Source organism: Crotalus tigris, unplaced genomic scaffold (assembly GCF_016545835.1).
Source record: "Crotalus tigris isolate CLP2741 ecotype Arizona unplaced genomic scaffold, ASM1654583v1 scf7180000019496.3020429, whole genome shotgun sequence".
Lineage (NCBI taxonomy): Eukaryota > Metazoa > Chordata > Lepidosauria > Squamata > Viperidae > Crotalus > Crotalus tigris.
This window is the reverse complement of record NW_024097566.1, coordinates 979,980-1,006,497: the sequence shown is the minus strand read 5'-3', so window position 1 is coordinate 1,006,497 and position 26,518 is coordinate 979,980. Positions and strand designations below refer to the sequence as shown.

The 26,518-nt window shown below is 35.0% G+C and overlaps 1 protein-coding gene across 13 annotated transcripts in view; it reads left to right on the top strand.

The window, feature by feature from the left end:
- The window catches only part of PPFIA2 (PTPRF interacting protein alpha 2), a 253,973-nt gene that overhangs the window by 206,962 nt on the left and 20,493 nt on the right, over nucleotides 1–26,518 (top strand). For 8 of the 13 annotated variants that reach the window (XR_005559073.1, XM_039362956.1, XM_039362951.1 and 5 more), the window contains 5 exons: nucleotides 1,829–1,959; nucleotides 5,027–5,181; nucleotides 7,137–7,230; nucleotides 17,327–17,335; nucleotides 23,523–23,604. Coding sequence is in view for 12 of the 13 variants with exons in the window: in XM_039362956.1 (XP_039218890.1) it covers nucleotides 1,829–1,959; nucleotides 5,027–5,181; nucleotides 7,137–7,230; nucleotides 17,327–17,335; nucleotides 23,523–23,604 (471 nt within the window). In the remaining variant the exon portion in view is untranslated. The remainder of the gene's footprint in view (nucleotides 1–1,828; nucleotides 1,960–5,026; nucleotides 5,182–7,136; nucleotides 7,231–17,326; nucleotides 17,336–23,522; nucleotides 23,605–26,518) is intronic. The other 5 variants (XM_039362953.1, XM_039362948.1, XM_039362954.1 and 2 more) reach the window with 3 other exon arrangements.

Here is a 26,518-nt window from a genome sequence, read left to right as displayed (position 1 = left end):
GATCTGAAGCTGTATGGAAAAACATCATCTGAAATAGAATCGCTGCTCAACACTGTCCGTATATATAGCCAAGATATTGTAATGGAGTTTGGCTTGGACAAATGTGCCACACTTACTATCAAACAAGGAAAAATAGTGAAAACTGAAGGAATCAAGATGCCCCACGAAAATAACATTAAGAGTCTGGATGAGGAAGAGTACTACAAATACTTGGGTATCCTTCAAGCTGACAACATCAAGCACACTGAAGTCAAGAAAAAGATTAGAGGTGAATACATCAAGAGAGTGAAGAAGATCTTAAAGTCCAAACTCAATGGAGGAAATACCATAAAGGCAATCAACACCTGGGCAATCCCAGTCATTAGGTACACAGCTGGAATAGTGGACTGGACTCAAGCAGAACTAAAAGCAATGGATAGGCAGACCAGAAAAATAATGACAATGAATCACGCCCTTCATCCACGCAGTGACATTGATAGACTTTATCTACCAAGGCAAATAGGTGGGCGTGGAATGCTACAAGTACATCAGATGGTTGAAGAAGAAAAAATGGCTTTGGAAGAATATCTGAAGAACAATGATGAAGATGCACTGAAATTAGTATATCAGGAAGGCTTACTGACTACTGGAGAGACCAAACTGGCCTACAAGAAAGACCAAATGAAGAACAGAATAGAGGCATGGGAAGACAAAGCACTACATGGCCAATACATTAAAAATAGCTGGGAAAGCAGATAATAATAAAACCTGGCAATGGCTAAGAGCAGGAAAATTGAAGAAAGAGACCGAGGGACTAATTCTGGCTGCACAAGACCAAGCCTTAAGGACAAATGCATACAAAGTCAAAATTGAGAAGACAGCAACAGACAGTAAGTGCCGCCTATGCAAAGAAGCTGAAGAAACAGTGGACCACTTGGTAAGCTGTTGCAAGAAGATTGCACAACTGATTACAAGCAGCGGCATGACAAAGTAGCAACAATGGTGCATTGGAAGATCTGCAAAAAATATCATTTGCCTGTAAGCAAAAACTGGTGGGATCATAAAATAGAGAAAGTCATAGAAAATGATAAAATTAAACTGCTCTGGGACTTCAGAATTCAAACAGACAAGCACCTGCAACATAACACCCCAGACTTAACAATTGTCGATAAGAAAGACAAAAAAGTCTGGATAGTGGACGTGGCAGTGCCTGGAGACAGCAGAATAGAAGAGAAAGAACTGGAGAAGATAACAAAATACAAAGACCTACAAATAGAAATAGAAAGACTGTGGCAAAAGCAAGCAAGGGTAGTACCAATAGTCATAGGCTCCTTGGGTGCAATCCCAAAACAACTGGAGCACCACTTGAACACCATTGGCATTGACAAATTTGCTATTAGTCAATTGCAAAAGGCGGCCTTATTAGGAACTGCTTCCATCCTGCGACGATACCTGTAATACCATCAAACATCCACATCTGCCTATCCCAGGTCCTGGGTAAGGACTCGATAGGTAGACAAAATGCCAAATCCAGTCTGAACATCTGGCTGACTGTGCGATGATCGATAATAATAATATAGCAGCAACAATAGCAACAACAATAGCAAGAACTAAATGTGTACCTAATGCCATATTCAGTCCCGGAAATTGGAACTATATTCCTATCATTGTATAACTTGTGTTTAGCACTTTTATTCCATATCTTGTAGGAATGGAATGCTATTTGTGTATTTGGTTGATTGATTTCCTTACTTGGAAAGGAGTTGGCTTTCCGGTAGGTTTTTTTTTTTTTACTCCCAACACCTTTAAAGGGTTTTCACCTGCATTTTACAAAACTGTTTACTTGTAGATTGCAATAGTTGAAGAAGATGGACATGAAGACAAGGCCACAATAAAATGTGAAACCTCTCCTCCACCAACCCCTAGAGCCATTAGAATGACTCACACTCTACCTTCTTCATACCACAATGATGCCAGAAGGTAGGAATTGGTTTGTTTGGCACAGCCATATGTTGTGTATCTTTTAAGAGCATTCATCCACTTGAGTTTCAAGTTGAGTTTTACATGACTTTTGCTATATGCCAGTTAAACTCAGTTGTCCTGAAATTTATTTAGATCAGTTTTTCAGATATGTTTTCTATTTGAATAACTGGTCTTTAATTTTACACTCTTTTGGATAATGATCATTTGCTGATATTTTCTTTTTATGGATTATAAGTAAACAGATCAGAGTGTAATTAAAATACATTGTTCTAGCTTGCCATGTCACTTGTTATGAAGAGAGTTAATATAACTAGTACAGCCAGTATTTTACACATGGATGTTTGGTGATGGGGAATTAGCAGTGTAAGGAAAATATTTCTGAAGTAGTCAGAGAAAGAAATTTCATACCTCAAGGGAAAAACAGTAATTCAGCCCTAGTGGAGGGGAAAAAGGCCTGGAGGAAGTAGAGAGATGCCTAATGAATTCAGAAAGTAGAAGGAATTTCTAAAAAAATAGCCCTTGAAAAAAAATAATAAAAATGATTTAAACTTTTTTGCTTTTTTATAACATAACAAAAATCCACGATGGGAGGGTTTGTTTGTATAAGAACTTATGTTTGACTGTAAAAAAGTACTATAATTATTTTCACTTTCATCCTAATTGAAGAATTAAATATTGCATGTTGGCAAGGCCAAATTTGGAGATTTTGCTCTCTAGAGCACATTATTATTATTATGTATCTGTATATCCTTGCCACTAAGAAAGATAAATTAAAGGATGGCTAAGGAAGAAAGGTTTTATAAGCAGTAACAGGAAAAAGGGGAAGTTGAGATCTGAGAATTGACACCTTTAAGGATATATTACAAATAGTTACACTTATCAGTTTCAATCAATAAAACAAAACCCCAAAATTTTAGTTGCTCTTAGTAGATAGCAATACCACCTAGACTTATATTCCACTCCATAGTACTTTACAGCACTCTCTGAGCAGTTTACAAATGTGAACATATTGTTCCGAACAATCTGGGTTCTCTTTTTATTCAACCTTGGAAGGATGGAAGGCTGAGTCAACCTTGAGCCGGTTGGGATCGAATTCCTGGCAGTGGACAAAGTTAGCCTGCAATACTACATTCTTTTTTATATATATAATAGTTTTTATTAAGTAAACATTTAAAAACAGGTTGAACACAGTGTGACTTTTCTGGCTGTTATTTTGCTATACATACTATACCATATACCATATGCCATATATCTTCCTAGTCATTGATCTTTTATACCATTTACATATTGCATTTTATACTATTTACATATTTATATATTTACATATATATTTACATCTATTTATAACATAACTTCCATTTCCATTCTTATTTCATATTCTTTCTGATCTCTATCTTACACTCACTTTGAGGTTGAAAATCTACACTTTCTCTCTTCCAGACGAGCTTTCTTTGTTCTGACTTTTTCTCCTTGAGTCTAACCAATAATACATCTTATCCCAAACTTCATAATACTCTGTTTCATCCTTGTCTTTAATTTCTAAGGGTAATCTATCCATCTCTGCACATATAAAAAAAAAATTAATTAGTTCACTCTCCACCAGGGAATTTCTGTTTTTCCAGTTTTGGGCATACACCAACCTAGCTTCTGTTATAATATGCAACATTAGATATGTCTCTCCTTTGTTGAACTTCCCATCTGTCATTCCCAATAAAAACAATTCTGGTCTGGGATCTATCTTCAATCCCAACATTTCCTCCAGGCATGTCTTTATTAGCCGCCAAAATTCTTTGGCTTTGGAACAGGTCCACCACATGTAATAATAGGTGCCTAACATTTTCTTGCACTTCCAACATTGTGGTGATACATCTTTTCTCATCTTTGCCAATCTTATTGGGGAGAAATGCCACCTGTAAAACATTTTGTACAGATTCTCTTTATATGAGGTAGCCAAGGTTAGTTTTCTATTTCTGTCCCATAACATTTGCCATTTGTCTAGGTCAATATTATATCCAAAATTTTGGGCCCATGTTATCATCACTTCTTTAACCTGCTCCTCTTCTATTTTATATTCCAATAAATATTTATATGTTCTTTTGATTGCTTTCTCATCCGTTCCTAATAATATTTTATCAAGTGTTATCAGATTTCTCTGTATACCCCATTCCTTTTTGTCTTTCTTATAACATGACTGAACTTGCAGGTATGCCCACCATTCCAATTGTACCCTGTTTTCTTTTAATTCTTGTCTAGATTTAAGTTCCCTTGTTCATTTAAAATATCTCTGTAGGTGACTACTTTTCCCAAGTTCATAAAGTTTGGATGCACTAGCGCTTCCAGTGTTGAGAGCCATGCCGATGTTTCTGTATAGTTCTGTTGTTTAATTTTAATCCACACATTGAGTAACCACAATACTACATTCTAACCACTGTACCACCTGTCCCAATTTATATGGAGGACAACTGGAAGGGGAGACCTATTCTAGTATATATTTATTAGAGATTCATAATTCTTCATATTCAATAAGAGTAATTTGTGAGTCAATCATGTGAACTATAATTGTCATATCTCTGAACTTATCATAAATGAGAAATAGTATACATATGATTTGCGTTTTGAGTTAAGAATCTGATATCATACCTATACATAGAAATACCTTCCATGTAGATGGATGGATGGATGGGCAGATGGATGGATGGATGGATGGATGGATGGATGGATGGATGGATGGATGGACGGACATTTGGTTCTTATAAAAAGCATTCTAAAATGTTTCTAACCATAGTTATGTTAACAGAGTTTTGATAAATTATATCTGCTGTCTTTTCATTAATTTACTTCAATCAAGATTAAAACATGAAAAAAATGTGCAGTTCTAAATATTGTGATAATACCAGAAAGATTTTGGTATTATCACAATACATACCAGAAATTAATTTGATTATTATTTCCAATTACTAAGACACTCTCATTAGATTTCATAAAACTTGTTTCCTCAACAGACAAGTTGTGGACTTCATGATGGGACTTCATCAGGACAATAATTTTTGTGTGTCTCTTTTAGTAGTTTGACTGCATCCTTGGAACCAGAAAGTATTGGCTTTGGCAGTGTCAATAGCAGCCAGGATTCCTTGCACAAAGCTCCCAAGAAGAAAGGAATAAAGTCTTCAATTGGGCGCTTGTTTGGTAAAAAAGAGAAGGCACGACTTGGACAGCTAAGTAAGGTTCAGATCATGGTTTCATTTTGCTTTTCTGCCTTTTAAAATGATTAATTTTTTTTCCATGTCATTCTGCTATCATCAATCATATTTATTATCATAGAATTATATTTTCTTAAGTGATTAAATGACATATATTAAGCTTGCAATATAAGAGAATATATGTAGTTTAGGATTGAGCTGTTGAGTCCTTGGTGCAATGTACAGATAGTCCTCAACTTATGACCACAATTGAAAATTCCTGTTGCCAAGTGAATCATTTGTTAAGTGAATTTTGCCACATTTTACATCCTTTCTTGTCACAGTTGTTAAGTGAATCACTTCAGTTGTTAAGTTAGTGACACGGTTGCTAAGTAAATCTGACTTCCCCATTGACTTTGCTTCTCAGAAGGTTGCAAAAGGTGATCACATAATCCTGGGACATTGCAACCGTCATAAATATGAGTCAATTGCCAAAAGTCTGAATTTTTGATCACATGGCTACAGGGATGCTGCAATGGTCATAAGTGTGAAAAATGATCATGAGTCACTTTTTTCAGTGCCATCATAATTTGAACAGTCACAAAATGAACTGTTGAAAGTCGAGGACTAAGCTTCCTTTGCTAGTATTTGCCACTTTTTGTGAAAAGAGTCTATTCACAGATAGATCTGCTGAAATTTAAAAATCACACAGAGTAAAACTTGGATAGCTGTCAGAAAAAATATGTCACAAGTGTGACATGAGACGGGACGACCAACTGAACATAACCGTACTGTAGCTATCATTCTATGATTCTAATTTATAGAGAATTCTGATAGAAAATAGATTTCACCCATGACTTATTTGGCAAGATTTTTCCTTTGTCAATTTTTTCATCCTTCTTAGATTAAAAACAATTTCTGAAGCAATAACGCTAACTTGAAAAAAGAATTGTCTACTTTATATCTTTCTTGAAGAATTTACATAACCCTAGCATAAAGCTTTATTTATCATATTTGTATAACTGTCCATATCACATGGATATATGATTTTATTAGTTATAGTACAGTATAGTGCAGTACAGTACAATTTAATGTCTCCAGTATCGATTATTTACTCAGATCCTAAGGAAAGATCTTAAAACAGTTACATAGGAAAATATAAGAATAAATTAGTTGAAATGCATTCTCATTTGTAAAATAATAAAATAGAATGTTCCACACCCCCATTAAATAAACATTGAGAGCAGAGATGAATGTATTCATCATTTAACAATATCTGCATGGAGTGATGCAAAATTATGGTTTATTTTGTAATATCTGTAAGCACTGTTCATGTAATGTTTTTATATTCTTTTCTATTTATATGATACATCTACCTGGGTAGCTTCTAAAATTACTGTTTACAACATGAATCACCTTTGCATTCCTGCTTCTTGGAAGCTGATTTTGTATGTTTTATTTGCAAAATATGAATGAGCAAATATAAAAGATACAATCAAACTTTCCTCTCTCCTATCCAGTGCAGCCTTTAATGCCTTATTTTAAAATGAATCAGAACAATCACAACACAATTACAGATCTAGGATGTCATACAGAGGAATCCCTTAAATAGGGGCAAATTTAGGTTAAACTGGGTATAAATAACGCTATTTTAATATTCCTTCTGCCAAGAACAGCCATTTTGGCTTGAAAGGGAATCTTGTCTTTTCAGAAACTCAAATTAGGAGATGAGACAGCCTGATCAAGGAGACAATGTTTGGCCTTTGCTCCTTACAGGAAAACAGGAGGGGGGGGAGAATAACTTTTAGTTGGGTACTTTAAAAAGTTATTAGTTGAATCTACATTCTTTAGTTTTATTTTCCATAGATTTCAGGTTATTACACCATTTTTATCTGTATATGTGTATCTCAGAAAACAAATTAAATCATTTTTGGTAAGCCAATCGAACATATTAAAAAATAAAAAGAGAAAATCTCTTTGCTCTTTTAAACACAGGAGGCTATATGGAAACCGACGCTGCAGCACAGGAATCTCTGGGATTAAGCAAACTTGGAACCCAGGCAGAAAAAGACCGAAGACTAAAGAAAAAGTAGGTTGGCATGAATTTTGAATAAAATACCAAGTATATTTGCTTGTTGAAAAAACATCGATTTATTAGTACTTATTCTAATTGCATTTTTAAAAAGCCAAACATAATGAAAGGTAATTTCTACTTTTCTATATGGATTACATTAAAGAAACATAGCAGGAAGATTCTTTGGATATGCCTATTGGTAGCCTACGGTATTTTAAAATGCAGATGTTTTCCACTGAGAGTAGTAATTATTTTGATTCAATCTGCCACTCTTATATGGCAACGTGATCAGTGAGTTACTGAACAATGATATGCTGTCTCCCATTACATTTCCTTGAAATCCTAATTCATTCATTGTGTACAAAGGTTATGATAAAGTGCTATTATTTTTTGATACCTCGCATATTTCCCTAAAGAAAATAATCTTTTACAAAATCACAAAGGATAGCTTTGGAGAAAAACTGCGAAAATACTTACCTTCAGAACTTAATTTCTGCTTATCTTTTTGAATATTTGATGCTTGTTTTACCTGAAATCTTTCCAGCATTTGGCAATGTTTATTTGTATCTTGTGTGGGAAAACATATTTGATAATAGGCTGTCCATTGTTTAGCTTGAGCATTTTACCTGTCAAAATTATGATGTAGCACTCTTAGGTAGATTACTTTGATTATCAGAATGCATAACAGATTTGTGACTATATAGAAAACATTGGTGATACCAAACAAGATTATTTCATGCTGTCTGAAAAACCACTAAAATTCGCACTCTAAAAGGAGAAGAGATGCATTTTTTGCTTAGTTATATTTATTTCCACAAGACATAATTAACAATACACTTAATAAATATATTTCAATCAGAAACATTTTCTTCTAAAATAATATAGAAGTATTAGATAAACAATTTATTACATTTAATAATATAAGATTCTTGCTCTGGATTATAAATGTAACTTCTGATTTTTTTTTATTTTTTTTTTATTTTTTTTTTGCTGCTGTTGTTTCTTTATAAGGTTAGAAGGTATAAATCTTGTAAGATCTTTTTTGTTTTTACCAGCAGTCCAAAAAAAAAATAACATCACTAAATATTTTTATACAACTTATGTATTAAGTAGTTAGATACATTTTGATATCTGTTAATAATAATGTTGTGATGATTTAAATAATATTTTTCCAAAGATTTTGGTTTTGCTTTCTATACTTCAATTTCATCTCTGCCTAATAATTTTCATTGATTTTCTGCTGGCAGAAACACATTTTAGATACAATAATGAGCATTTAATTTTCTCTTCAAATATGATAGCAGTTGTTGACATATTTTCCTTAATAGTCTAGAAGGAGTTTTATTTCATTATCCATTTTCTAATTACTTTTTCTGTTATCAGCTTTCACCAGATAATTCCATGGGGAAAAGGCATGTAAATGAGATTATGATCAGTTATAGTCTTAGCTCTGACAAGAGATCTTTGTAAAAAAAGATGCTTGAAATCTCTAAATTTTATTGGCACCCTTCAAGCATATAATGATTTCAACCTATTTGGAACTTTATATAAATTACTCTGAGCTAAATCTGGGTTATGAATGAACAAGTTATGTTGGGGGGGGAGCATAAAGCTATTTACACTACATTGACCATGGCATCAAAGTTTAATCCAGGTGATTTACTGTATTTTTTCATTAAATAAGTCCAGCTTTGTTGGTACTAACAGCACAAAAATACAGAACAGTTTTCATAAACATGTTTACATTCAAAATATGTATATTAGGGAAATCCCATCTTAAGTTGCTTAAAATTATAATGTTGTATTTCAGTATGTAAGTTGTTTTCCATGACTCCTTCTAATTATCTACCTAAATTAAAAACCTCCTAGGTTTAACAGATTTGCAGAGGCAAAAGGAATGAGAGTTTCATGTATATTAACAAAGCAAATCCAAAGGCATCCTTACTACAGTTTACCATCTCAGATGTAATTCTGAAGACAAAGTTGGCTTCCCAGTAGTGAAATTACATGATTTGCAAAATATATTTATCATGATAAAATATTAGAAAATATTTCTGTGTTCTTTGCTGCTAATTGCATTGTTTCATTAGTTCTGAAAGAAAAAAACTTGTGGAGTGTAAAACTGGTAATTATCATATGAGTGTATTAGAAGATTCCAAGAAAGCTCTGCATACTGCTCATTCCTAGGCAGAATAATCATGACTAAATAGGCTTCAGATGCAGAAGGATCTTGACAGACTTGAACATTGGGCACTATCTAACAAAATGAAATTCAGTGGTGAATTTAGGCAAGAAAAAACAAATGCACGGGTATAGTTTAGGAGGTACCTCACTCAATAGTAGTAACTGTGAGAGAGTCTTTGAGTCCTCACTTAAATATGAGCCTGCAGTGTGTTGCAGCTGCCAAAAAAGCCAACATGGTGCTAGGCTGCATTAACAGAGTGATAGAATCAAGATCACGTGAAGTGTTAATACCACTTTATAATGCCTTGGTAAGGCCACACTTGGAATACTGCATCCACTTTTGGTCACCACGATGTAAAAAAGATGTTGAGATGCTAGAAAGAGTGCATAAAAGAGCAACAAAGATGATTTGGGGACTGGAGGCTAAAACATATAAAGAACAGTTGCTGGAATTGGGTATGTCTAGTTTAATGAAAAGAAGGACTAGGGGTGACATGATAGCAGTGTTCCAATATCTCAGGGGTTGCCACAAAGAAGAGGGAGTCAAACTATTTTCCAAAGCACCTGAGGGCAGGACAAGAAGCAATGGATGGAAACTAATCAAGGAGAGAAGCAACCTAGAACTAAGAAGAAATTTCCTGACAGTTAGAACAATTAACCAGTGGAACAACCTGCCTCCAGAAGTTGTGAATGTTCCAACAAGGAAATTTTTAAGAAGAGATTGGACAGCCATTTGTCTGAAATGGTATAGGGTAGTGATGGCGAACCTTTTAGAGACCGAGTGCCCAAACTGCAACCCAGAACCCACTTATGTATCATCGGGTGCCAGGTGGGCGTGTCCCATTGGGTGGGCATGGCCCATTGGGTGGGCGTGGCCCATTGGGTGGGCATGGCTGTGGTGGTAACAGCAGACTGAGTGGGACTAAAAAGTTCAATCAATCAATTCCAACTTTGCGAGATCTTTTTTTTCCCGCGAGAAATTGATTGATTGAACTTTTTTTTTAACACGGCGGCGGAGGCCTAAAGCGAAAAGGTTTTATAAAACCCAGCTAAAGGCTGAGGACTGAGGCAATGGCATGCGTGCCCACAGAGAGGGCTCTGCATGCCACCTGTGGCACGCATGCCATAGGTTCGCCACCACGGGTATAGGGTTTCCTGCCTGAACAGAGGGTTGAACTAGAAGACCTCCAAGGTCCCTTCCAATTATTCTATTCTATTCTATTCTATTCTATTCTATTCTATTCTATTCTATTCCATTCCATTCCACTCCACTCCACTCCACTCCACTCTACTCTACTCTACTCTACTCTACTCTACTCTACCCAACTCTACTCTACTCTACTTTACTCTACTCTACACTGTTCTAAATGAAAGGGAACAAGGAAAGATTGGTCAGGTTAAATAAAAATCTGAAAAATAGGAAATGGGTTCTTTTTAAAAAATCTTGTTCAGGGTTTTTTTTCTGATTGAATTTTCACCTTCCTATGCTTCTGAATTACAGTTGTTATGGTTTACTGCACAGTCAACCAGATATTTATATTGGATTTGGCAGTTTTATCTACCTATCATGTCCTTCCCAAGGCAGATATTGTTGTTTGATGATGTTAAAATTGTTGTTGTAGCATGTACTGTTCCAAGTAAAGCTGCTTTTTGCAATTGACTGATGGCTATTTTGTCAATGCCAATGGTGTTCCAGTGGTGCTCCAGATGTTTTGGAATTGTATCCGATGTGCTTATTACTGTTGATATCTTTGCTTTTTTTGCCAGTCATTCTATTTCTATTTGCAGGTTTTTACATTTTTGGATTTTCTCCAATTCTTTCTCTTCTCTTCTGCTGTCTCACAGTATTGCAATGTCCACTATTCAGATTTTTTGTCTTATCAATACTTGCTAAGTTTCGGATGTTGTATGGCAGATTCTTGTTATTGTTGTTATGGTTCATTGCAGAGTCAGCCAGACTGTATTTGTCATTATTATTGTTGTTGTTGTTGTTGTTGTTGTTGTTATATTAGTTTTATAATCTGAGGCTGTATTTATATCTGAGGTTGCTCCATTGTCCCTGTGCTTTTATGTCCATGGAGAATAATTTCTATTAGGAGCCTTTATTATTTCTTTATGTATATCTCACTTTTATTATTTTTACAAATACTTCAAGTGGCAAACATATCCAAATACTTTGTCCATCCTATATCTTCATAAATTCATGAGACACACATAGAAGTTTCACACCATTTGCTTATTTTGAAACATTTAAAATAGCTTTCTACTTTATAAAATCAACCAAGTTAGTGAATAGAAATAACACCCCATAATTTTTCTCTTAATTTTAGTTCCCAAATATATTCTGCTGCCAAAAAAAAATGTCTGACACACAAGAAGTTTGGGTGTCCGAATACTATGGTTTTTGTATTTAAAACCTGCTTCAGGAATAATTTGCTGCTAGTTAATTGTCTCTTGTTTATATTAGAATTCAATTCAATTTATTCTAACATTTTGATCAGATTAAATGCATATGGATTCCTATATGTTTTCATCTGACCTCATATACAGCACTAAAAATAGATCAAAGGATATATTTTTCCCTTTAATGTTCATAAGATACATATTTCTAAATTTGTCTAAATCTAGTTGGTTGTCAGTTACCAATGGCAATTGGGACTGGGAATTCTGTTACTAAACGACACATTCATGTAACCACACTAATTTACAACAGCAGTACCTGCAGATTCAGTTGTGATCATTAAGAGAATCCCATGCGGTTGTTAGGCACAATGTCCTGTTTATCATGAATTGCAACTTCCTGCCAGCTGCTCCATTAATCAGGTGATCAAGTGACCATGAGACATTACAACAGCCATAACTTGGAGGATTGGGCATAAAGCTGCCTGTTTCAGAAGAACCATTGTAGTTTTGAACGTCACTGTACGACAAATACTGTAAAGACAATTTTCCACTGCCACAAAAATAATGGATCCTATTTTCTTTATCATTAAAGTAAACGCAGATCTCTGTTCATAACAGCTGTTATATCAAAAGAAAATAACTAATCTACTTGTACATTTTATCCAAACATGGTGCACCATGATATGACATGAATTTAGCTGTAATGCAACAAAAAGAGCATAGTTTATATAGTTGCTCTTTCTTGTGCCCATCATTTCATTGATTCCAAACCTCTGCCTCATAAAACTTAGTGTGGAATACTGGCTGGAAAAAATGCATCAGAGGACATGATAATGACTGTTGATATTGTACCTAGGATAATAACAGCCGCAAAATCCAGAAGCCCACATTGTGTGCACATTCTCCATGGATTTTCCAATAGCTATTTCTGTGCACTGCATTTCACAAGGTCAAAACTGGATTTGTTGAACACTGGACTCTTTCAACATCATTGTTCCTTTGAAAATGGAGATCACTTGCTGGATTGCTCCAGCAAGTGTCAGGCTTTAATCCTGTCAGGCTTTTCTTTTCTTTTCTTTTCTGTAACATTATCTTACCACTTTTTAAAAGTGCTATATCAGTTTCCAGAAACAGCTCAACTGACTTAAAATAGGCACGGGAGAGGAACTGGAAAAGCTCCCTTTCAGAAATGTGGATTATATGTATTTTTTTTCTCTTATTTTCCTTCTTAAAACTTCCATGATAGCTTAGAATGCTATACAACAATACTAATCTGGTCATCATGAAAAATAAAATTTGGGGTGTCTTACAGACAAATATATTATGTGACATTAGCTTTAGGGCTATCTGTTCTATTAAGTTCTCATAGAATATGTGAAGAAAGATGTTATTAGTTTATCCAAGCATTCTATGAGGATTCAATTGTTGAATCTTGGGAGAAATAATTAATAGAATAGAAATAATCATAGCCTTCATTGTCCCTTAATTCCAGTCAATTATTCATATAAAAGGAGGAAAATAATTCCTCACAAGAAATTAAAATCTTAACACTCATTTGATTGCTAATTAATTTTGGTGATAGAATATACTTTCTTGGTATAATTAGAAAAAATAAGCTATTTTTGGCAAAAATACAACATGAAATATGACATTTGTACTTTCTGTGTGTGCATGACTGTGCGAATCTATAAATACCTATATTTACAGTAGATATCTCACTATATTCTTGATGAATATAGCTAATAATAACAACTTGGTGAGTGTAAACTTAGGTTTAGACTTGTATATAGAGCAATTCTTAGTTGAAGTATCTGTATGTAAATATGAGGGCACTTCAAAGAATAGGCTGTAAAAGGGGGGAATGGAGATATGGCTACATAGGAAAAAAACTGTAATTAACTGAAATATATATACTTTGATTTGATTTAATTTGAGTAACATATAGGCATGAAATTCTTCCCAGATAAAAGAGGAAGTAATATACAGTTGCTCTCCTTTGCCAATTTAACTTTTCTATAATAAATTTAAAGAAAAATGTGAAAGTCATTGAGTTTTAAAAACTATTCAGCTTCTTAGCCTCAAACCATAGTCTTATGAATGAAGTGGTGCTCTTTCGCCTTCCAAATTGCTTTACATCAAAGATAATGGCGGGCCTACACCTCTTCCCAAAATGGGGTTGGATTGAAGGACCCAGCACACTGTCTAAGTCTAGGAATAAAGCTAAATGCAGGAAGATTACGATCTAACCACTGCAGCATCTTTGTGCAGACACAGAGAGCAATTTGTGTGCAAAGGCCTTTTCAATAGTTTCAGTAAATTGGATTATCTATTATTGTGTCAGAACTCCTTTTAAATTTTAGTTAAGTTTTAATTACACAGGGTTGCCCTATTCATCTTTAGTTAAAATAACAATTTTACCATTGTCATAAATAAAATATGGTTTTAATAAGTTTAGTAATTAAAAGCAATCTTAAGCAATTGCACTGAGCTATGTATAATAATGAGCAGTCTAAATGTTCCCTCATTCTTATTGCTGCCATAATCTATTTGCAGTGCCAGTAGAGTTCATTTTTGTTCAGCCCAGAAGAATAATTACACTTTTACTATCTCTTTAATTATTTTTAATAATCAGTGTTTGTTAAAGTTGATTAGAATGTGAAATATTATTTGTTTCTTTATTGAATAATAATCATTAGAATAATTATGGTTAATACTGTTCTCTTCTGAACACACAGCTCACTCAGTAGAGCATTGTATACATCAGTGCTGGGTGACAGTGCATCTTCAGGTGAGGGAGTCAGGTCAATATGGTAGGCAAGATTGCACAGTGGAAGTCCCACTCTTCATACTTACTTTATAGCATGTAGAAGCAGGCAAGGGTTTAATCATGATGGCATGCTGCCATCTTGACTATTTTGAACCCCCACCCCCTAGCCCTTCATATCTGCAAAAGAAACAAGGGATACTTACCTTGGCACAGCTAGGTAAACTTAATAAACCCTTTGGAACAGTTTAAATATAGTCTTTTTTTAAAAAAAAAAAATCTAATACAACTTTTCTAAACGCATGGGTAGGTTTTGAAACATTTGGTTTCAGATGTTGACTTACCTTCCCCGTAACTCCCCCCCCCCCATTAAGATATGTTCAGGTCAGAGTCTTCTCAAGTATGGTAATGCTTAGAAACTGCTAAAAGCATGAAAACAGCATTGCAGCATTTCTTGTCCAACCACACGTTTTCATTACCCCATCCAGACAGGGAACTTTGTTTATCATTTGAAATGTTGGCATAGACAAAAAAAAATCTAAACTATGCTATTCCAGAGAATCTATGGTTACCATGCAGCACCTTTTTCTTTTTGTCTCATGCATTCATTTGGAAAACATCCATTCACTGAGCACCAAAGAGGATGAAACATTAACCATGTGGCTTAACTTTACATTGCCGGTTTTTAAAAGGGGGAAAGAAAAAAGTATGCAAGCCAAAATGGTTCAGGGGACTTCAAGGAGCTCAAAAGAAATTAGGATCCTAATATGAATAGAAAAGGGTTTTGTTTTTTTTTTTATAATGGCCTCAAACCAAAGGGCACTTTTATATGATCTTTTTACTTTTCTGCCTCCAATTCGCTTCACGGCAGTTTGAAGTTGAACTGTTGATCATCTTCACAGTTACTTATTTGTAATACTGAAAACAATCAGTCAATGCTGTCACTCCAGCCAACCTCTAGGAACTTGTAAAAAAGAAGAAGGAAACAGCTTTCCTTCAGTACCCCCATCCACGTTTTTTTAGATATGTAATTTCAGCAGTAAGCAAGCAAATGAATGTGCATACAACTGTTTACAAATAAAAAAATTAAAAGCTTTTTTCTCTCTTTTTGACAGCCACTAGTATTAATCTTTCATGTCCAAACAAATGCTTTTGTCTGCTGTGGACATAATTGGTGCAGTATCCCTGTGAATTATAGCATGGATATATATATTCACAGAGATAACTGTCAACCATTGATCAATAACCGTACCCTAACCCATTTGATAGGGGAAAGAAAACATGAGACAATAAGCTAAGCTACTTTATTTTGATTATAACAAAAAATACAGTATGAATGAAAAATAAATATTTTGTAACTACAGTAAATTGGAGTAAATATAATTAGGACAAATCAAATTTATCCTAACGAGGTTCTGCTGAATCTGCTGGCTACTAAAAAAAATTGGTGACACTGCAAGTGAGTATATCACTCTATTAGAGCAGGGCTTTTCAACCTTTTCACAGGTTGTACCACTTTTAGGACATGACAATATTTGAGTACCACTTTCCCTTTGCACTGCAAATATATGATGAATTTATCCATGTTTATTAATATGCACCACTACCAGCTAGTCCAGGCGTCTTCAAACTTGCACTTATGACTTGTGGACTTCAACTCCAAGAATTCCTCAGAGTACCACTGGTTGAAAAGCCCTGTATTAGAGTATATCACTCTAATCAGCTAAAAGAAGGTAAAAAGATAATGCAGCTTGGTTATTGAATGTGTACATTTGTGCTACAATTTGTGATAAACTTGATGGTACAGAAGCATGTGGGTGTTGTTCCAACAGCACCTTACTTGCAAAAGAAAAAAAAATCAGCAACTGAAATGATTCAAGAATTCACCCTACTTTTTTCTACTTCCTGCACAACAGAATAACTGTCTCTACCCCCACCCCCCATACACAAAGAGATACAGGCACACAAACCTCTGAGCAGACTGATCTGTTTTGCATCTCTCCTTTGCTTTTCTAGGAGTCACGTGTGGTTTTTACTAACAGTGCAAGGACTACTTTTCCCAGAATCCCCAGTCTGTGGCTAATTTTGAACTAATGCAGTGCACAAGTGATCCAAATCTATCCCCAGCAGTGATTGCAAGTCTCAGTTGGAGTTGAAAAATGTACCAATGATAGCTGGTTCATAAAATGTCTACTAGGACATTTTTTTAGATGTGTTGAGAAGCCTGGTAATATCTATTATTTTGCCAAAATACTACTTCCTTCCTCTAGGTTATATACAGATTTGCTTCTCGCTCTAAAGCAATAAATACATAAAAATAATAAACATTCTTATGTTTGGGACCAAGTATAGTACAAGCAAAACATTTTTTTATCAATGACAAGTTGAAAGATGAATATTTAAAATAATGGTTTAGGAACTGTTGCAAATCATAACTATTGGAAAGTCAAATGCTTAATTGGGACCTGAGGCTTTGTCTGTTGTAACAATTTTTCTCTTTTCTACATTTGCTGTCTTCAATTCAGAATTAATTTGGGATGATTTGTATCTGTTTATCAAGGAGATATATTGTTTTTAAATAATTACTGCTTGTATTCTGTTTCAAGAAAGAAAGATGAGTTTTAATCATTTTAATCCTATTTGCTATGCTGCTTTTTAATTTTCTTACTCTGTCATATAATTTATTTTATAAATTGACATATATTCATTAATATTTATGTGCTTTTCTTTTCCATCCATCTCTCTCCATCTCATGAAAAGCACATCAGGGTAAGTTAAATCACAATGGTTGCTGATCATATTCATTTTCAGCACCATGTTTAAATTTCCTCCTTTACTTCATTTTTATTTATTTATCTTACTATTTTGAATTGATGATCTGAGAACTGAACAAAAAATAAATATTTTAAATTGGCAACATTAGACACCCTTTCAAAGTATGCATTTAGTTTATGGATATATCAATTTATTTTTAAATGAACTGAGTGAAATTCTAAATGTGTTTAAATAAATTATCAAAATGTTCTAAATATTATATATAACTTAGATTGCACTCAGTCATTTGATTCATTTACTTGTTCTATATGAACATTATATAGAACAACAATATTTTGTATTAATTTCTTTCACTCTTGATTTCATCTCTTGGCAATTCAGTTAATTTGCAAATTTGAAAATATGTTTTATTGCTCTTGAGATTTTGGCTAAAACAGTAAAATGCAAAACTAACTTACTTACCTAGGTGAAAGACTCACTGAAATACAGGACTCATTCCTAACCAATATGCATAGGACTGCACTTTCTTATCTTATAAACAATCAGAAAATCTAGAAGGAAAACAAAGCTATTTGTAAGAATTGATATAATGTAAATAGGATCAGTTTTGGAGATTTACCCAAAGTCGTCTTGCTGAAAGTCAATCTTATTCATTTAAATTTTTTCAAGAAAAGGTATTACTATTATGGCTGCTATTGAATATTTATTTAGTTATTTTTATTAGGCCTTTATTTTTTTTATAAATAACTCAAAGTGGCGAACACTATAATACTCCTTCTTCCTTTTATTTTCATCATAATGACAACCCTGTGAGTGGATTGGGCTGAGGGAGAATGACTGAACCAAAGTCACCCTGCTGGTTTGTCATGTCTAAACTGGCACCATGTACACATATAGAGAGGCAGACAGACAAATAGATATAGATATACTGTATACAATTCTTGACTTACTACCGATCACTTAATGATGGTTTGAAGTTACAACAGACCCCCAAGAGCTACCTATGACCCAATTGTGAAGTTCCAACAGCTGCCTTGCCACTGTCACATGATCACATTTTGTGTAACCCACATCTATGGCCATTTGCAGCATCCCATAATCACAAGGCTACAATTTATGTTGTTTTTTGTGAAAACTGGTGTTTTCCTTCGGTTTTTGGCAAAATCACCCCATAGTAAACAATGGGTTCACTTGTCAACCAAATGTTCAATTTATGACTGCTTTGTTCACTTAATGACCACTGCAAAACTGTTTGTAACATTAGGTTGGTCATGTTGGTGACCCACTTTATGACTGCCACAACTTACAACTACAGTATAATGGGCACATTCCATTACAGTCGTAAGATATGGACTACATACATTATAGTTTTAATGTAACTTAAGTTTCCAGTATCTGAAATTGCTTTCATTTACAATAAAATGAGTTTATGCATTAGGTAACTTGATCAATTCATCATAATGGTGGCATATTAGTAGCCTTATTACTTATAGATGTTCAATACTGATTACCTTGTATTCTAAATTTTTTGCATTTATATAACCTTGACATTTAAGAAAGTGATAATGTTCATTATTTATTAAAACATAGTAACAGCATTATTTTAGCAAGCTGAACTTTTATTCAAAATATATTACATTTTGTTACTATAGACTATATTAATTTTTCTGTCATTAGATCTAAACAATCATTAAACTTATTTTTGTTTTGCTTTCACATTTTTTATTCTATGATAAATTTGCACTAACATGTGTTTTTTAAAAAAATTCAGAAGTGATAGATTCAGCTTGTTGCACTGCACTGCACTAAATGAATCAAAAAAATTTTAAAAAATAAAATTACACAATAACATATGTAAGATTGATCATTATTGAAACTTGAGTTTTACCAATTGATTTCATTCCTATCTTTCATTAATAAATAAATGAATGTGTAGATGACTAATTTAATTTTTCTTTTTTTTTTCTTCTATGCTCTACATTGAAATTTACTTTTCATCTAGACCAGCTTTCTCCAATCTAATATCCTCCAAAAGTTTTAGACTACAGTTGTTGGCCATGCTGACTGGGGAGGATGAAAGTTATATTTCAGTATGTCTGACAAATGCCAAGTTGGAAAAGCTGATCTAGTTTAACAAAGTATGGAATATTCCTGTTGGATTCTACTTTCCATCCTTGGCAAACTGGATTAGAACCTATTTTCTAAAATAAATATGAATATTGTATAAATTAATCTCAATGAATTAATGTTTTGTGTGCTAAATTAGGCCACATTCCTATAATATTTAGAAGAAAAAAATATCATAAACTCCATATTTAGCTTGTATCTCATATCTGTGCCTGAACTGGCTTGAGTTCTTAAAATGAAGTTACAATGCCACTCTCACTTGATATCACAAGAAAATATGCTTGACATTCCATGGAAAACAAACTAATACTGAAATTTTTAAACATCTGGATTTGAAAATAAAATGGATTCTACTTATTACTAATTAGCCTTATAATTTTCAAATATTTATGGATATATTGCACCACTAAATGGCTAAGATTAATTACGAAGTATATATCGATTCAAATATAATGAATCTGCTGCATGTCGCACCAGTTTTATGGATGGCAGAGGTCATGTAAAATTGGGGGCTCAGAATGCTATAAATGCAATTCTCAACTAAAGTTGCATTTATTGAGTTTCCCCAGGGACACCTGCATTTAGATTTTGATTTTCTTTGGGATAGTTATAATAATATTCCTTTTTTGTTATAATTTGGAATTTTACTGTATTTTTTTAATGTGACTGATACAATAGTGGGAACAGTCAAGTATATTGTAAGAAGGTCCAGATACTTTTAACATAATTGAAAATGCATAGTGCTTGGTTTTAATTTTTTTGGAATTAATTTTATATCGCTCAGAAATATTGAAATAATACCTAAATAATAAGTAAACTTAAGTGATGAATTAATTTCTCAGCATTTATCTCTTAACCATCCAAAAGGAATGATGGAAGATTTTTTCCAAGCTTTTCCTGCCTTCAAATATAATCATAAATTTCAATTTGCAAATATGATTAGATACTTTTGAGAACTGCTGTTAGAAGATTGAGTTAATCCTGTGCTGTGCTACTCAGTGTTCAACAATGTCAAATAACAGCTGGGGGTGCATGCATTTTTCTCCTTTCTGAAACTACCTTAATCTCCCAGAAAACTGCTGTGGAGGGTCTGAATGGGGAGGCCACTGAACTTTAGAATGTATCTTACAGAGTTGCAATAAGAGAGAGTAATCTCACTATGATTGTTGAAAACTGTAGCTTTCCTATTAGTCTGAGAAATATATGAAAATGTCTGTACAAGTCCTAGGCACTGCAGAGTTAAAAAAAAACAACAAAAAACAAAACCTAACACTACCCACATCATTGATCAGGTCACACACTTTGAGACCTGTATCCCCCTGCCCCAGAAAAAAAAACTGTGACAGCCCTTGGATCAAAACATTTACAATTGAAAGGAAAGTTGAGAGAAGATTGTAGTGGAATATATTTTTTAATGATAATTCATTTAGTGACCATTTGAAGTTACAATAGCACTGAAAAAGTGACTTATGACCATTTTTCACACTTATAATTGTTGCAACATCCCCATGGTCATGTGATCACAATTTGGATGTTTGGCAACTGGCGTGTATTTATGACACTTGCAATGTTCCTGGTTCATGTGATCAATTTTTGTGACCTTCTGACAAGCAAAATCAATGGGGAAGTCAGAGTCACTTAACCATATTACTAACTTAAGTACAATGTTTCACTTAACAGTGGCAAGAAAGGTTGTAAAATAGTACAACACTTAGTAACTATTGTGCTTATTAACAGAAATTTTGAGCTCAGTTGTGATCATAAGTCAAGGATTACCTCTATATTAAACAAAAAGAAAAGAAATATATAAAGAAGTGACCCCCATTATCACAAGTAATAACAATTTTAACAACTTAATCACCTTCTCTTAAAATACAAAAATACAATTTTGTCATTTCAATCCTGCTCAGCAAAAGTCCATATTCAGAGAGAGCAGCATACGTGTTTTAACCTTGATCAAATACACCATCTTTATATTCCTTCCTTGTACTTTTAACAATCTTGATCTTTAGTCCCTTTATATAATGTCCCAGAAGTTGATTTCTTCTCATTATTTTCTTTGTCCCTTCTCACAAAATTCTTGAAAGCTTTAACAAGTCTCTCTTGTGAATTCAATATAGGAAAATTATTGAGATTTGTTACCTTGATTTTTTACTCATGTATCCCTTTTAAATATTGTTGTTGTTAATTGCGAAGTCATGTCCGACCCATTGCGACCCCATGGACAACGTTCCTCCAGATCTTCCTGTCCTCTACCATCTTCTGGAGTCCATTTATGTTCACGCCTATTGCTTCAGTGATTCCATCCAGCCACCTCATTTGCATTAAGAAATGCAAAACATCTTTTGTATGTCCAGTATACCATTTTTTTCCATATCACTCTTGTAGCCTGTCACTTTTAAATCCACTTTCAGATCAGTCTCAGTCTCAAATTATAAGCTCTAGTAAAACTTATTCTCTTCCATAACATCTTTTAAAGACAGTCTGACCATAGAGACAAACATTCTTAAAATTAACTTCTAAGTCCATTGTTCAAAAATATCCTTCAGTATATCCAAAATGAAAATATGTTGTTCCATTCTGTATTAATAAGTCAAATGTATTGTAAGTGTTCTTCTCCTTTAATTGTAATATTTAGTTTCTTCTAGTATCCAACCTTCAAAGTCCCATCCTATGATTTTTTTTAAGAATTCAAAACAAAATCAATTTCCCACAGTAATGATTCTTATAAATAATTTCAAAATCTTATTCAAATGCATCTAGGCCATTAGTCCATTTATATCTTGCAAGAATCAAAAATTTAATCAACCTTTTGCTCTTTATTAAAAAAGGTCCTTAAACTTGTATTTAGAACTTATTTCAGTAAGAATTGAAGTAAATTCATCTCGTCTTTTCAGACTCAGTAAAAATTCTCAGTAACTGAAAAGCAATTAATAAGCAATTTCTGAAAGTGATTAGAAAAGAAAATATGCAAACCCAGTGTCCTTTTATAGGTGCCAATGATGGTTTGAGCAAAATCATTAGTCCCCCATCTCCCATAGCTCTAAAACCACCAGACTGTTGTTTTGCAGTCTCCTTATGAGGAACAACTACTGGCATCTGGAGTATTTGTGGATGATCTCAAGTCCTCTCCTTATTAGGAGAGGAATTACAACAAGTTGGTCTACTCACTGGCTTATCATTATGCTATGATCTTCAATTCACCATTTCTTCTCCAGAAGTCATATTTTAATATCTTGAGCCATCTAGATGATATTATTTTTCATCTCTGCAGAAACCATTTCAGAAATAGGAAGATTTATAGCAGGGATGAACAATTAAAGGCCCTGCAAATGTTGCCTATCTAGAAGACCTAGTTCTTTCATCACAGGGCAAACTGGTTGGAGTTAAAGTCCACCAATATTTGAAGGGCCACAGATCACACATCTCCTGTGTATAGAAAATATACTTGTGCATTTACAGCCTTATCAAATTACAAGCTATTTGATACTTTTGTTAAGTTATAGGAAACTTTTACTCTAACAAAAATCTGCAGTCTTTTAAAAGAAAAATTAATTGAAGACAGACTATGAGGAAATCTACAGTTAACACATATTGAACAAGTTGTGAAAGTCTTGTTTGTTAAACAACCTGGACATTTTCTTGCATTAAGGTCTGATTGTTTTTTACTTTATGATTAGAGCATAAATATGTTGAGGTGCTTAGGGACAGCTTCTAACAAAATAGAATAATGATAGTTTTATAAACCAGTTTGTGAAAGCGTGGAATATGATGTTAGGAAAATTGGTTTATTATTATTATTAATATGCCAAGATGAAATGCATCTATGAAAACAAGAAAATGTTTTCTCCAAGAAAAATAAATACTGTTGCAAAGTGAGGAACAAAAAAAGAGGGGTGCTTTCTGAAGTTCAAAGAGTATATGAAAAACTATAACATGTACTGTATTATCAGTTGACTTGGTGCATTACAATTTTATTTCATCCATTCTGAATTCTATTTGTGATGTTGTTAGGTCTTAGCTCCTGCTTTAACTATCTCTAATGCACTTTTAGGCATGAACTTCTGGAGGAAGCTCGGAGGAAGGGATTACCCTTTGCACAGTGGGATGGGCCAACAGTAGTTGCCTGGCTAGAGGTAAGCTTTAGGAAAACCTTTTAAAAGCATTAGTATACCTGATTTTACCTTCTTCATCAGCATTTTATAATTTAGGTTGAAAACAGGAATAAAGATCCTGTTACAACTGTTATTCTTATTTCCCTCTTGAAACAATGTCTATAAGCAGTTCATTCTTATACAGAATGACAAAATGATTTCCTTTTTTTAAAAAAAAAAGGATGTTTCACAAGACATATCATACTAGAACTTTAATTTTAAAAAATGACCCATTTTTTTTAAAAAAGTTCAGTATATTTCAGCCAAAAACTGTAGGAATGATAAAGCAAAAGTCCACTCATACTTTGGAAATTGAAATGTAAGTTATATTTTTATAATCTGAGAGAGAAGGGAAAAAATATTCTTAAGGAAGTGGGAATTTTAAAATAGTTTAAATAGGGTATAATGCTCATGCGATGTATGTGAAATAAGGTCATATATGACAGAAAAATACATAGCATTTATAAAGAAAACCTACATAGAATCTAGAAGCAGATTCTTTGTTTTTTAAAATTATATCTGTTCTGTTCGGTGCATTGGTAAGGCATTAAAACAAGGCAATAGTACAACAGATGCTTCTTTATTAAAAGTTCCAACAGAACAACACAAAATGATGCTGATCCCTTTTATACCCTTTTGCAGGGAACACCTCAGCCAATAAATGCAATGTATTTTCCCACTCTGTGCAAGCGCAATATCCTGGAGACAGTTTGTCTGGCCCGGATAGACCATGTGGTCTGCCTGGGTCTCTCTGCAGCTTCCTGCACCTGCTTTGTCAATCACAGGCCCAGGACATAACACCCCTCCCCTCTTGGTTCAAAAAATATATATACTACTCTCTTAACTACTACAAGTCACTCTTTTGAGTGTGTTCTTATTTCTAGGGAACACTAGGCCTGCCTACTTACTGACAGGAACCTTACATAATCTTGTAAGAACTTTTGAGGGCCTCTGGCCCATTCCGACCATCTCGGAGCTGCTGCAAGTGCCCGGTCTGCAAGCTCACCTACCAGGCTCGCCAGACCGGGACTTTGAGGCCCATTTGATGTGGGCGAACCCACATCTTGCTGGCTGGCCTGGTCCAGTAGGCCCAACCCTTTGTTCATTTGACTTCGGCTGGCTCTTTCCGGTAAGCCCACACCAAAGTTCCTTGGTAGGGTGGAATTCCCTGGATCAGCGAGAGACCCCAGTTGGGAGCACTGTCCTGTAGGCACAAGGCCTGAAGTAGGTGTGGCCTGAAAAGCCGGTTGCATGCAATGTCTTATGGACCCAGTGCCAGAGTCAGGAGCCGCCTCGTTGGCAAAGCCCCTATTTGGAGAGTGCAAATCCCTGCTTTCGCAGAAAGACTGAGATCCACAATCATGATCGTGGTCCTCCTCCTCCCCCCCCCCGAGAGCAGAGTCAGGAGCGGAAGGGTGACTTGGTAGCCTCCATCACAACTGGTCAGTGTGCTGATGTAGCACACGACCATCTTCCAAGGCCACTTCGTATGACAGTGGCCCAGTGAATTTGCAGATCACTGCTATTACCCAAAGATGTCCAGGTCCATAGTTCCTTGCCCAAACTGGATTGCCCACTTGTAGTCTCCTCAGTGTCCACGGTTGTGACACCTGTGAAGCCACCCGGTCTGGGTGCAATCTGTCTATTTTGGTAATAAGACAGCGACCCCAGCGGAGTTCAGCTGGGCTCTTGCCTGTAGCTGTGCAAGGTATGATGCGGTTGCAAAGAAAAAATCAGCTAACCTGTGGTGCCAACTCCCATGACTGAGCCTCTTCAAGGAATGTTTTGTGGTGCGCACCATGCACTCAGCTTGGCCATTGGAAGCCAGATGAAAGGGCGCCGAAGTAGCATGACGGATCATGTTGGCTTTCAGGAAGGACTGGAACTCCAAAGAGGTGAATTGAGGTCCGTTGTCGGAGACAAGAACATCTGGGAGCCTGTTAGAGGCAAAGATCCCCTTCAGCACCTGGATGGTCCTGGCAGTAGTCATGATGGACATTGGAATAACCTCAAGCCATTTAGAGTGACTGTCTACAACAATGAGGAAGAATTGTTCCTGAAAGGGGCCAGCATAGTCAATATGAACTCTTGACCAAGGAGCATGTGTGTCCTCCCATCTATGCATGGGAGCCTGTGGCATTTCAGGCCTGGACTGTTGGCAAATGTGGCACCCCTGGACCTGGGTCTCAATCTCTTTATCAAGCCCAGGCCACCAGAGATAGCTGCACACATGCGCCTTCATCGGACTATTCCCGGATGTCCCTCATGCAGAGACTGCAAGACTCTAGTCTTCAATGAGGTTGAAAACACTATCCTGCTACCCCACAGGACACAACCCTTAAAGGTGGAAATCTTGTGCTTCCTTTTCCAGAAACTCTAGAAATTGGTGCCAAGACACGTGTCAGGCCATCCTGACAGCACCCAGTTCAACACACATGTTAGCGTGTTATCAGTGGCTGTTTCTGCAGCCACATCCCCTGCATTGAGGGGAGACTCAGGCAAATCCTGGATAGCCAGGATGTGGTTAGCTGGAGCAGGATCTGATTCTAAAAGCTGTAGAGGCAACCTACTAAGGCCATCTGCGTGGCCCATTTCTTTGCCTGGTTTGTGAACCAGGGAATAGTCATAGGCAGAGAGGAATATTGACCATCTCAACATTCTAGGAGAAATTATGTGTGGGATTTGCTTGTTCGTTGTGAACAACCCCAGCAGTGGCTTGTGGTCTGTAAAGACCATGAAATGGCGACCATACAAAAAAATCATGGAACTTTTTATGCCAGCCACAATGGCCAAGGCTTCTCTGTCTATCTGTGCATAATTACGCTCAGCAGAAGACAAGGTCCTTGAATAGTAGGCCACAGGAACTTGTGTTCCATCAGCCCTGAGGTGGCTTAAG